Below are 15,000 nucleotides of genomic sequence, written 5' to 3'. Positions count from 1 at the left end.
GATTTCATCGTACTATATATAAGTACTATATACATACTCAATGTATGTATGTATAATATATATGTAAATGTGTCCGATGGATTTTTTTACTTGGTAATATATAATACATAGATAGTTTTATTTATTTTAATGTGTATATATATATATATGTATACGAACAATCGATTTTTATATCTATCACGTGACGATCGATTTTCTATTATTTCTATTGTTTCTATTTTTTTTTTTAATTTTTTACGTTTAACTTCATTAATAATTTTTCATCAATAATTATTATCACGTATAATAGAGATGACCTTAGTTGAGTAAAAATAATTATGAAAAATTTGAATGTGATAAAAAATTTCGATTGTCCTGCGTATTAATCTTGCGATCTTTTGCAATTTTTTTTTCTTTTTTTTATTTAATTTAACTTAATTTTTTCACGTAATTAACGTTCATCTCGATATTTAAATTGTGTTCAAGTATTATAATTTTATTTTACTTCTTTTTTATTTTTATTCACATATATATATATATATATATATATATATATATATATATGTTATTTCAATTAATTAATTTATTTTTACATAATTATTTCAAATTTGATTATTCATTTGATATTATATATTTATGTTCCTCTTAATTTTGCTTTTATTTTCTTTTCTTTTCTTTTCTTTTCAAACAAATTTTTTCCCCAACATGTTTAAATCTTACCAACTAACAATTGGCTTATTTTCTATCGCATGCCGATGCCACTTTAAGAATAAAAATCTCTTTTAAAGGATAATACGGTCAACAAGAGAGACCCATTCATGGGCAATTTGTGATACGTAATTCTTACACGATTACGTGGCAAAGGGATTGCAATTTTTTCTTTCTTTCTTTTTTTTGGTTTGAAATATAAAATAACGAGAACAATGATAGCCAATGAAATTAAATTACATAAGTGACAGTTTTCTGTCGTACGTAAGTACATAAGTGGATACATACTTAGTTGAACAAAAAAAAAAAAAAAAAAAAAGAAAAAACAAGAAATAAAAAGGAAAAGAAAAAATAGGTTATATACAATTTTTGATTTCATACGATTGCAAAAGTCACTTTATCACCTATTATTATTATTATTATTATTATCATCATCATCATCATCATCATCATCATCATCATCGTTATTATTATTATTATTATTATTATTATTATTATTATTATTATTATTCTTATTCATATTATTCTTATTCATATTATTATTATTATTATTATTATTATTATTATTATTATTATTATTATTATTATTATTATTATTATTATCTTAAGTTGCCATTTGCAATCTAATTTGCATTATTGAAATCTTCAATGATTTATATATCGAAGAAAAAAATTCTTACTTGATTGTCATGCATATCAAATGATTTATGTTCGTGAATATTTTTAATATTTGAATTAAGTTTTATGATATATTATATATAAATACATATCATATTATGCAACATATATTGCCCAAAAATTGCAATGTCATCGTTTTAATTAATTATAAATACCAGCGGATATATTTTTATTCGAGGAAAAATATTTCTTATGTCTTATATCTAAGTAAATAAAACTATATAGTATTTTTTTATTTTTTTATTTTTTTATTTATTCGAAAGCATTTCATATGTTATATCCAAATAAATATTACTATGAAGTATTTTTTTTTCTTTTCATTGAAACATTTATATTTGATTGACAATTGGGTTATTTGATATTTAAAATTTGAACGAAAGTAATATTTTTTTCGATTGAAAATTTCACGATACAAATTTTCATTCTTTAACCAATCCAACATAATATCTATATATTTATATATTTTTAATTAATTTTACTTAACTCGTTGGTATGGTATGTATGTATGTATAATAGGATTCTATGTAAATGTGTAACTCGGTAACTTTCGAGGAAGCGTTCGTTTTCATTGAAACGTGAAAGCGTGCGAAACTTGAGACAACAATCGAACCTACGTCTAACTTTAAATTGGTTTAAATTATTCTCCTAATCTTCTAACTATGTATGTATTATTGTTCTTTTCCCGATATATTCTCTCTTTCTCTCTCTTCTTTTTTTTCTTATTTTTTGGAATGGTTTACTCGTTAAAAAAGAAAAAAGAAAAAAAAAAAATAAGAAAAAAAAGACAACGAAAATTTTCTTCAAAGTTTTATCCCTTTTCCAAACGAAAAGTTAGAAACAACGAACATTCGATAGGAAAAATTTATAAGATATTTAGAAAAAAAAAAGGAAAAAAACAAAAAAAAAGAAAGAAAGAAACGATTCGTTCAGAGAAAAAATTACTATTAATTAAAAAAGAAATGTATGCTCTAATTAAATTTTACATGAATTTTATTATAAATCTTAATTGAGAAAATCGAGAAATGCAATAACATTTAAAGCAAAATCGTAAATTATATATATGTACATAAAATTTAAGATTTTGCTTTTATATACATATATATAATATGTATATATATAAAAACAAAAATGATTGATATGATTGACGATACATAATTTCTAGATGATAAATATAAAAATCAAATCCTTTCCGGCTTTAAATCCTTTCAGACTTTTAAATCGGTATTATAATCCTACGATTTGTACTTGTTGTTTTCTTGGCCTGCAAGAAAAAAAGATTAGCTTTAAAGAAGTCTCGAAATAAATTGCTTTTAAAAAATTATTTTGCAATTTTGCAATCCATCCAGAAACTTCTTCATTCTAACAGTCTCATTTTTATACGGAATTAATTATTTATATTATTCACAGGAAAGATCGTAAACATCGAATTTATTATAATTTTTTTTTGGTCTTTTTTTTTTTTTAGAAACGTAAAAAATTTCTCGCTCTTGTTGTTTAATGATCCTTCAAGAGAAAAAAAAAATTTTTTTAAATAGTCTCAAAGTAATGATATTGATCCCACTTACTGTTTATTTAAAAAAAAAAAAAAAAAAAAAAAAAAAAAAAAGAAAAAAAAAACAAAAAAAACAAAAAGAAAAAAAAGACAGCTCATTAAAATAATTGCAACATTTCATCCATCATTTATTCATTTGCAAAGATCAATATGAAGCACAAAAAATATCATTTACAAGCAAAGTTTGTTATAGTGCAAAAAAAGAAAGAAAAGAACTCATGAAATGTAATTTGTAACATTTGACATTTAATAATAATTATATGTTTGTACAATTGTTCAATTCGTAATTTAGATCCTTAGATCCTGCAAAGAACTTACTTTTCCGTTTTTTTTTTCTTTTTTTTTTTTTTTTTTTTTTTTAACAACACTTGCTATCCTTTTTTCTCTTTTTATTTGCTCGATTTGCTTGATTGTTTTTCTTATATACTCTTATAGATAATTAATATAACGAAGTATAAAAGGAACAAAATCATTTTCATAGAAAACGAATAGATTCCCTAAATAGTTGAGATGAGAGATTAACGTACCGTCGTACCTCGTCGATTTTCTCGACAGGTTGACATTGCAGTTTCCGCGTTAGATAAAAAGCATTAGAAATAGTAACGTACAGAGTAACGATCGACGAATGTGAACGCGATCGTAGGATGTAATCAGTTTTTTTTTTTCTTTTCCTTTGTTTTTTTCTCCCCCTTTGTTTTTTCTTTTCGATATTCTTTCCACCGGGACTTACGACGATTTTTCTTTTTTTTCGCATTCTTCTTTTTGTTCGGATAAAAAAAAAAAGAAAAAAAAAAAAAAAATAAGAAAAACATTTCCTTCATCGATTCCAATAAAATCGACGAACGAAATTTTTATGATCGATTTACGATCTATTCGTCGCAAAAGAAATGATTGTTTTTTTTTCTTTTGTGTTTTTTTTTCACACGAGATATTTACGAAATTTATTAATTTTATTTTATTTTATTTTATTTTATTTCATTTTATATTATTCTTTTTAATCTTTCTTAAAAACATAAAAATTGAAAAATATATAATTTAAGGACGAATATATCGATTTATCGAGGAATAATCTCGAGGAAACGATCGAATAAGAACGAATTTATTGATCATTATTACAACAGAAATATGTACGAATAAAAGGACGTTTCTCTTGTATAAAAAAAAAAAAAAAGAGAGAGAGAGAGAGAGAGAGAGAGAAAGAGAGGAAAAAGTTGAGAATTTCATATTGTAAGAAATTCTATTGAATTTACCGTTGCGAGAAGATGGAGACGGTATTGGACAATACTTTAGCGAGTGCACTTGGCAAACACTTGCATTTTCCTTTGTACCTTCTAGAAAGTATATTTCTCTCTTGGTCTTTCACGTCGTTCATTCGTAGCCTTACGACCACACCATCCTCGACAATCGTCATTGTCGTCATCGTCGTCATCGTCATCGTCATCGTCATCGTCATCGTCGTCGTCGATGATTTCTTTGTGAAATTCTTTCAAAGCCGTCTCTGCCTAATGCACGACTAATTAACGCTCCGATGATTTTATCTAACGCTTTAACTACACCGAAGACAATCCCGTAAGTAATTTCTTCCTTTTTTCTGTTCTTTCTTTTTTATTTTCTTTCTTTTCTTTTCTTTTTTCTTTCCTTTTTTTTTTTTTTTCAATTTTTATTCGAAATTATAATAGAAAAGGACTCTTCGCCGTACGTAAAATTACTTATGTACATATTTACGTATAATTTTTTGTAATTACTTATGTATTGTACAATGAATATGTAAAAAAAAATTTTTAACTCCTTCGCGCTTCAATACGAATTCAAAAATTCCAAAAAAAAAAGAAAAAAAAAAAAAAGAAAAAGATTCATTTAATATCTCTAATTGTATCTATGTATGTATGTATGTATATATGCATATTTATATACTCATCTTTATATCTTATTGTAAACTCAATAAACTCACAAACACGAGAAGGTGAAAGCGAGCCACTGATGCCAATACTACACCGATAACTCTGAAGATTTTAATACGTCTTTTTTATTTAATGCTATATTCCAACGAGAGAATCAGACTCTGACCATTTAAAAAAATGAAATAGAATTATCTTTTTATATTACGTTTTTATTTAACACATGATATTACAAGGACCGAATAAATTAAATTTATGATGTACGATGACTAATATATATTTTTTTTTTCCTTAACGAATTATATATTCACCCTTGAAATATTTGCAAAAAAAAAAAAAAAAAAAGGAAGAAAAAAATACAAAATGTTACAAAATCTTATAAAATCAAATTAAGTACTTGATTAACCTTTCATATATCAATTAATTGATATACGATATCTTATATAACATATTATATAAAATATAATTCGATTATATTTAATATAATGTGTAATAATAAATTAATAAATAATTATTATTAATATCATCAATCACAAGTATATTTTTTCGAACGTACGCGTGAAATAAAAAACGAATGTAGATTAAATAAAAATCATAGATCAAAATAAATCTCTCTCGTTATTCTTGAATTTAAAAAGAAAAAACATCGATCTTCGCTACGTTCGATAAGGACGTTCAAAATTGAAGATTTTGATTAACCATCATTCAATTTCAAAATCTCAACCAGTATATCTCGTAGATCAAGTAATTTTATAAAATTTATATATATATATATATATATGTATATATACATACGTGTACAGAAGAGAAATTTTCTTTGCTTGAATGTTTTGACATTTTAAAAATAAATTAAAAAATATAAAAATCGTATGATACAAATTATTTCGTTCATCATTAATCGATCGATAATAATACGATTCTCATAAATTTTTATTGTGCAAAAAGAACATACAGAAGAAAAAAAAAAATTAAAAGCAATGAGAAACAAATGTTTGATACTTTTAGTCGAAATTTTCCCACGAATTTATTGACGAAATGTTTAACAGGAGAAAAAAAGAAAAAAAAAAAAAAGAAAGAAAGAAAGAAAGAAATAAAAAAAAAGGTGATATTCAAATTGTTAAAACATAATAAAGATCGAATAATGTTGTTATTATTTTTTTTCTTTTTTCTATTTTTTTTTTTTTTTTTTTTTTTTTTTTTTTTTTTATATAATTTGATCATAAAAATTTTGCGAGAGTTCGCGATAGATGAAAACTCTTTAAGAAGATTTCTAGAAATTCTATGGCGTCTAACGAAACTAGGCTACTTAAGATTATCGGATAAAGATCTACGTTTATTGTTATACGGTATCTCTAGGATGATTAAGATCTAAAACTTTCTTTAGGTAACTAACTAAAGATAATATATATTAGAAAAGAAAACTAAATTAAAAAAGAAAAAAAAAAAGAAAAAAAAAAAAGAAAAAACACGAAAAAACTTTTCGTTTACAAATCGTTAAAGAAACTTACAAAAGACTCTATTTCGTGAATTTCCATTTCCAAGTCGAATTATATTAATTGAGACCCGATTGCTCCCTCGACTCTATATACAAACATATATATATATATATATATATATATATATGTACGTATGTGTGTGCGGATATATACATATATGTACCGGATATAGGTACCAAAATATATAGCAAACGATATTATCTCTCATTTATGCACGTTTACGCAATCGATTGAAATGTACATCCGGATCAATGATATTAATGAAGTATGTCGAAGTAACATAAAAAAAAAGAAAATAAGAAAAAAGCAAAAAAAGAAAGAAGAAAGAAGTTAATAAAAAGAAGGAAAAGAAAAACGAATCCATAAAAAGAAAACGAAAAAAAATTCATTGACATTCGTAATCATTAAGATTACATTCGATTACGTTTCTAATATCGATCAAGGAATCCCTTTCTCCTGGTTTTCAAAAAAAGAAAAAAAAAAGAAAAAAGAAAAAAAGAAAAATGAAAAATCACTTTTCTAATCACTACCTCTAACACTTACCTTCCGATCATTGATCCTGCTAATCCTTTCCTTATTTCCTTATAATCTTCGACCGTGACAGTAGTGTCTCCTTTCTTTTTTCCTTCTTCCTGTTTATTTTCTTTTCTCCTTTCTTTTCCTTTTTCTCGAGATGATCCACAGTTAATGCAAATGGATTACACGAAAAAAACAAAAGGATTTGTAACACGAGAGCGTTCGTACGTTATAATCCTTTGAGAAATCCTTCATCAATGTATATGTTCTTTATCATCAACGATATTACTCACACGATTAATATAATATATGTATATATATATGTATATATATATATATATATATATATATATATATATACATGTATATACATATATACTTTTGAAAGAAAGTGTGAAAAATATTTTTTTATAGCTAATAAAAAATATATATATATCTGTTTGTTTGTTGGTTGATTTGTTTGGTTTTTCTTAAGCGGTCACACACAAGAAAATATCGTAGGTGCACTATGCATAAAGCGATATAAAAATGATTAGATCGCCATTAGAATTTCGTCATCGTTGTCGTCGTTGACTTTTAACAGGTTTAACTAGACGATTTTATAAGATCAATTCGTTCTTCTAACTTAAACACGAGGAGAGTAGAAGGAGACGGGGATTGAGAAAAAAAGGAAAGTACAGGAGCAAATACAAATATCCGTTTTTATGTGTGCAATATATATATATATATATATATATGTGTGTGTGTGTGTGTGTGTGTCGTTTGTGTATATCTCACAGTATTAATACCTCGAATCCTTTTTAAACACTTCTAATGCCTTTTGGCTCGTTATAAAACTAATTGCAACTGACGTAGTACGTATGTACGCGAGTACGAAAGTTTTCGTTTTCGCGAAAAATAACAATTGAGTCGTATCAAGTCAAATAAAATTAACTTGGTACGAAAAGAAACGCACGGGAGGGGTAGGGGTGGTGGTGAAGGGGCCAGGGAGGAGGAGGAGGAGGAGGAGAAGGGGATTCGCGATAAGGTTGAGTGAGTTTCTTTCTTCTTTCCTTTTTTTTTTCGTGTCTTTTTTCTTCTTTTTTTTTTTTTTTTTTTTTTTGACGAAGAAATAAGGTGATTTTTTCGAACGTTCACTGTTCTTCTTTCTTTTCTTGTTTTTTTCTTTTTTCTTTTTTATTGTTTTTTCTTCCCTCCTCTCGGGAAAAATCGATGCGAACTGTACTATTATAACACACGCGCACACACTGAAAACGAAAGGGACAGAGATATAGATAAATAGATAGAGAGATAGAGAGAGAGAGAAAGAGAGAGAGAAGTAGAGAGAGAGAGAGAGAGAGAGAGAGAGAGAGAATGTTAGAAATAGTCGCGATCCGAACCGATGTGCGATTCTACGCAAACTAAACGAATTATTAACGAGCGGTAACGTCCTGCGAGCACTTTCTCTCTCTCTGCTTGCTTGCTTGCTTGCTTGCTTGCTTGCTTGCTTACCTGTCTACCTGTCTGTTGTCTGCCTCCCTGCCTACTTCTCTACGATCCACAGGGTGGGAGATGAAACCCCCCACCCAACCCTCACCTACCATCCTTTCGAGATTCTCTCCCTCTCTCTCTCTCTTTCTACCTCTCTCTCTCTCTTTCTCTCTCTTTCTCTCTCTACCTCTCTCTCTCTCTTTCTATCTCTACCTCTCTCTTCTTTCTATCTCCTTTCTCTCTATCACCCTTCTATTTATCTCCCATCTCTCTCCCTCTCTCTCTCTCTCTCTCTCTCTCTCTCTCTCCCTTTCTCTCTTTAAATTGCTACCTGTATCACTTGTTTCTTGTTTTTATTTTCTTCGTCTTTTTCTTCCTATCTTTCCTTCATTCTTCTTATCTTTTCTTCTTTTCCTTTACTATTTTCTTTCCTTCGTCGTTTCTGTTTTTATTATTGTTGTTTAATTAATTTTTCTAATCTTTCAATAATTTTTGAAAGTATTAATTTTCCGATACAAACGTAATACGAGTTATAGATAATGATAAAGTATGAATATCTTTCTTTTCTCTCGAATCATCGAGCAATTATTTCATTGTGAAATTCAATACTGTAATATCGGATTGATAGAAGTTATTTGAATTTATTTCAATTATTCCAATCGACTTTACTTTTTTTTTTTGTTTTCACGATATAGTACGTAATTTGAACTGTCGTTCGAAATGAATATACATATATTTTTTTGTGCGATAATATCGTCTGCTCTTTTGTGCGCTAGTATCATCTGCTTTTTTGTGCGGTAATATCGTCAGCGTTTTTTTTTCTTTTTTTTTTTTTGTTTAATGTAATCATTTCGAATCATTTAGTCGGTACTTTCTTAAAGGAGAATTTCTATTACTGGAATATCTATCATAACTTTTGTATTCATTGATAAGTGATATATATTATATATATATGTATATATATATATTATTATAATATATATTTTTAAAATATATATTTTTAATTAAATAAATTTAATTAAATATTAAATAAATATATATATATATATATTTTTACCTTATTTTTATAAAAAAAGGAATAAATCAGAATGAAAAGAAAAGATATCACATAAAATTTACACACACATATACATACACATTCTATATATATATATATATATATATATATATATATATTCTAGCTACTCTCTTCCCTTTCCCCAATACTCTCTTCTTCCAACTCCTTCTTTCCTGTTTTTCTTTAAATTTCCCACTCACTCGTTCGAAGTCGGTGGATCGACGATCTCGCAAGATCGACGACTTTCGAGACTTCTTCGGTCAGTGGTAACAGGTGATACGTCAGAATGAGCACGTTCGAAGCAAACAGGTCATGATCTTGGAACTTCTTTCTTGGAAAGCTTACATTACGATATTCGATAAAAATATATGTACACACACATACGCGCGCGCGCGCACACGCTTACATACACACACACAGAATTTCACAATTATTTATAACAACATTGCAAATTACATCCCTTCTTTGCCCTTTCCCAATAATTTTTCTTCGAAATATTGACACTCATCGTTAAAGATAGATTTACTCAAGCGACTTTTTGAAAAAATACAATTATAACTGTTCGATGATAAATATTAAAAATATTTCTCCATCGAAAATTAATATTCGAAAGTAATAAATTTCTTTCGATGTTTACGAAAAAGTGCAATTTATTTTGTCCGATTGTTTTCAAATCACTATCCAAAGAATATTTATATTTTTAGAGAAAGAAAGAACAAAAATATATTTACTTCGATGTCATTGAAAAATAATATTCCATATAAATATTCGAACGAGTCAAAGAATTTGAGTATTTTTCGTTACGTTAATATTTGATTTAATCTGTTATGTTCGACTGGACAATATGTAAATGTTTATCTCCCTTTCATATTTGAAAACCTAATTCGTTTTTAAAGTAACGATTGTAAGAAAAGGATTTCATATTTTTTTTATTGAAATTTTTTTCTCCCGACAGTCGACCAAAAGTATAATAATGAATGAATAGAGAAGACGAGGAGAAAAAAAAGAAAGAGAGAGAGGCAGAGAGAGAAAGTAAGAGAGACTGTTTATAAATATATTGTGCAGAGTAAACATGTAAATACATAAATACATATATATCCTCATTTGAGGCTAATCACTGTGACAGTATTTGGGTGATATCTTTGAAAGATTTATATTAGAATAATCTTCCTACATATAACTACATACATGTATATACACACACTCACCTATATGTGTATGTATGTTGTACCTACATATATATGTGTACTATACTATATATGTAATATGTTTAATGTATATATATATATATATATATATATATACATACAATGATATATACATATAATGTATATGTATGTATATAGATGACGTGTAAAATACTTATGAATATTTTCTTAACAAATCTTACCTTGTATGGTGTTGATAAGAGTTACTTGGAATTTCTCGGTAAGAAACATGAGCTTTTTTTCTTTTTCTTTTTCTTCTTTTTTATTCACGTCAGCATTTACCGTAATATGTGTGTGTGCATGTCTGTGTGTTCACGCGCGCACGTGATCGAAACATGATAAAGCACATATTTCTTTTTCCTTTTTTTTTTGTCGATTAGATATTTAGATATTAAAATACAAAAAAAAAGGAAGAAAAAAAGAAAAGAAAAAAAAAATAGATTCTGTATTTCTATCAAAAATTTCAATTCTTATATTTATTATTTTTATTTATACATTTCTAACTTCCTTCTAATTTTTTTTCTTTTTCCCTTTTTCTTTCTTTGTTCATCGATTAGATCGATAAGGATTAAGAAAAGATGACGCTTATGATAAAAAATTATTAAAATTAGATATTGATCTTTCTCGAGCGTTTTTACGATCATCGATGAAAAAACAATTTGTTGCTTTTACGTTGACATTTCATTGACCTATATCCTAGAAATTACGTAATTGCAATTGCGAAAAAGAGACAAAAGAAAAACAAATGAGAAATAATAAAAAAGAAAATATTGATTTAAATCGAGAACTTTGATCCTACACACATACACATACACGCGCGCAGATTTACATATATATATATATATATATATATATATATATATATATATATATATATATAACGCTGCGTTCACATGTACACGTGTATTTAATTAAAAATTAATCTAACATTATGAATAAATCATACGTGTGAGTCATATAATTAGAATCTATGTTAATGGTATAATAAGTTGAAAAAAGAAAATGATAAATAAATATAAAATAAATGAATAATAATAAATAAATAAATAAATAAATAAATAAATAAAATTAAATAAATAAATAAAATTAAATCGACATTTTGTTGTTACACTAGCGCGCACACACACATACACACATACGTACATACATACATACATATATACATACATACATAAATACATACATACACATGTACATATACATACGTAAATACATATATACACATTACACATAGCTATATTTATTTGTGTATTTATTTGCTACAAATTAATCTCAGTCATCGAACAAGTCCAACATGAAATTTGATGACTGATGATTTTGATTATTAACGGGTCGCATCTTTGACATGTCGCTTTTGCGGGCTTCTTTTGTTCTTTTTTTTTTCTTTTTTTCTTCTCCTCAAATAATAATGCCAGTTCATACTTATAAGCATTCACATTAGTTGGACTATCATAGTAATGCTAATAGACTAGTTGCTAATGTTACTGTCGAGGAAGGAAACGGACTACGTAATGTATGGTCTCTAACTAGAAGAGAAGGCGAATATTAATTCTGAATATAGTATGTGCAGATACTTTTGTTATTCATATTAGAGCGAAAGAGAAAGAGAGAGAGAGAGAGAGAGAGAGAGAGAGAGAGAGAGAGAGAGAGAGAGAGAGAGAGAGAGACATACATATAAATGTATGTATATATGCGTATTTATTTAAATGAACGAATAACTCATATTCCTTCTTTGACGTATAACTCTTAATGACGTCATAGAATTAAAAGAATATACATTTGTATGTTCCCCCTATTTTTTTCTTTTCTTTTTGTTGAGAATATAAAGTTCTGTATTATTAATTTTATATATGTATATATGTATATATGTATGTATGTATATATTAAATATAAAATATTATAAAATTATTATATTATCATTAATTATTAATTTTATATATATATATATATATATATATATATATATATGTATATGTAAAAACTTTTTTTTTATATAAATATAATACATAGTTTTCATTTATTAATAAATATCTTTTAATGATATCAAAAAATTAATAAAGTACGCAATTGTATTCTTTTTCTTTCTTATGAATAATACAAAGTTTTAAATTATTAATTTCATGTACATATATATATATATATATATATATATATATATATATATATATATATCTGCACGTATTTACCGTAATCCATTTTTTTTTTTGTTTTTTAATTAATTACCTAAATTTCTTTCTAAAGTAAAATATATTCGATTATATCATATAAAATAGAAGTAAGTATTGTTATGTAATGAAAAGTATTAAAGTTACATTTTTATTATATCATTTATTAATACGTGTACACGATACGTATACGTATTTATCCACATATAAATCGTTATTTTTTCAATCAATTGTTTTTTTATAAATAATAATTAGAAGATATAAGTTAATATGAAATCTAAAAAAGATTTTATTCAAAAGTTAAATATAAATTATTACTTTTATATATATTGTATTTCTTTTCTTTTTTTTTAGGTATAATGCAAACTTCAAAATTAAAAAAAAAAGAAAATATATATATATATATATATATATATATATATATATATATATATACATGATACTTCCAATATATATATATATATATATATATATATATATATATACATGATACTTCCAATATATATATATATATATATATATATATATATATATATATTGGAAGGATCAATCAATTTATCGATAAAATTTGTTAAAGAAATAAAGAGACCATTGTCATTCATAGTCATTTGAAGGCTGGATGTCACCGTCGATCGTTTGCTTCGAGGATTCCCGAGCAGATCGGTAGCTTCATTTCAGGTCATGAAGTGGCGACCATAACAGTGGTCAAGACGGTCTGCACTTTCCCTAACATTGCACAACCTGGTTACTGGTATACTGACGTAACCGAAAGTCTGAGTAAATAACATCGAATTATTCACCCCCATATATTTTTTCTTTTCCCTTTTTTTTTTTTTCTAATCATCGTTAGCCTCATTTTCATATTTATTTAGAATTAAGAATTTCTATCGTTGAAAATCATATGCAGTTTGTGATATATATCTATATATATATATATACAATGAAAATTAATGTAATATATGTATGTATAAAATTTTTAAAAAATTAAAAATGAAATTATTCGTTTTAAAAATAATCAAATGAAAGAAATAAAATCGAATGTATTGGTTTAACGTATATCATCAGAAAATGGCGAAACTAATATTTACCTATTAGCGATTTAGTTCAAGGTTTAGAGCCCTCGAATGACGCCCGATTACTGTCTTTTATCTTCTCGAGAGATTTCTTGACGTAATAAGGTACAACATCCTGTATATATATATATATGTGCACAACGAGAAAATTGCTATTATCTGTCAATAACATAAAAATGATTTGAGATTTTTCTTTTTCTTTTTCTTTTTCATTTTTTTATTCGTTTTTTTTTTGTCTTTAAATACGTTCAACAAAATTTTTACTCGGGGTTTTTCTTTTTTATTTTTTTCTTTTAAATTTCACTGGAATTTTATTTATCGAGGGATAAAAAGAATAGACGCGAGAGCATCACGCGTTATCACAGTCTATCAAATTTAATTGAGGGACTTTCCATTGCAATTTTTTCATTTATTTATTTATTTATTCTTTTTATTTTTATCTTTCTTCTAACCCCAATTTCTTCATGTCTATATTAAAATCATATATATATATATATATATATATATATATATATATAGTAATACATATATATATATATGTATTAAAATTCTTAAATCACACATTGTTATTTATTTACAATATATTGTCGTAATAAAGGAAAATTTTTAAAACGTTTTCTCAACTTTTCGTTTTGTACTTTTCAAATATTTCATTTTTTTTTTCGCTCTTTGAAAAAGTACTGCTTTAATTGTTAACACGTAATGCATACAAGTATAATTTAATATTATTGATGTAAAAGAAAATTTTAGAAGTTATATTTGACGTCGTGTTAATAAAAATATTTGTATTATTCGTAAAATTCATACGATAGTAAGAATTATCAGATTAAGCATGCATTTCACGAAATTTATTTTGTTAAAGATATTCATGTACTGAAGAAAAACAGACTATCCAAATAATTATCATTTTTTTCTTCATCCCCTTCCTTTTATTTTCTACATAAACAGATGATCATACACACACATACAACATACAAAGACATAGATGTACGAATTCTTGAAAATTTTCATGTTTATCTTCAATTATTCAAAAATAATTATCACACAACTGATCTAAGCTTTAAATGTGAACGTGATTTTAATTGAAATTATTGAATTTGTTTTTTTTATAATAAAAAGATGGAATACGTATGATAAATTAGAAATAATAATTTTGTTTTTGAAATTCTTTTTGATTGATAAAAAATAAATAAGAGAGTG

General features: G+C 25.7%; 1 protein-coding gene across 2 annotated transcripts in view; it reads right to left on the bottom strand.

Moving 5' to 3' along the window:
* LOC124423190 (ABC transporter G family member 23) overlaps positions 1 to 15,000 on the bottom strand; it is a 50,940-nt gene that overhangs the window by 22,916 nt on the left and 13,024 nt on the right. The window contains exons 1-3 of one of the 2 annotated variants that reach the window (XM_046960680.1): positions 8,207 to 8,462; positions 7,616 to 8,074; positions 6,855 to 7,095 (exon numbers count right to left, since the gene is read on the bottom strand). The exons of the other annotated variant lie outside the window; for it this stretch is intronic. Coding sequence (XP_046816636.1) covers positions 6,855 to 6,865 — 11 coding nt within the window. The 5' untranslated portion in view covers positions 6,866 to 7,095; positions 7,616 to 8,074; positions 8,207 to 8,462. Of the gene's footprint in view, positions 1 to 6,854; positions 7,096 to 7,615; positions 8,075 to 8,206; positions 8,463 to 15,000 lie in introns of those variants that run through there. 2 annotated transcript variants of the gene reach the window in all.

Source organism: Vespa crabro, chromosome 3 (genome assembly GCF_910589235.1).
Source record: "Vespa crabro chromosome 3, iyVesCrab1.2, whole genome shotgun sequence".
Lineage (NCBI taxonomy): Eukaryota > Metazoa > Arthropoda > Insecta > Hymenoptera > Vespidae > Vespa > Vespa crabro.
Note: the sequence above shows the minus strand (reverse complement) of the source record. Positions and strands in the feature narration are given on the sequence as shown.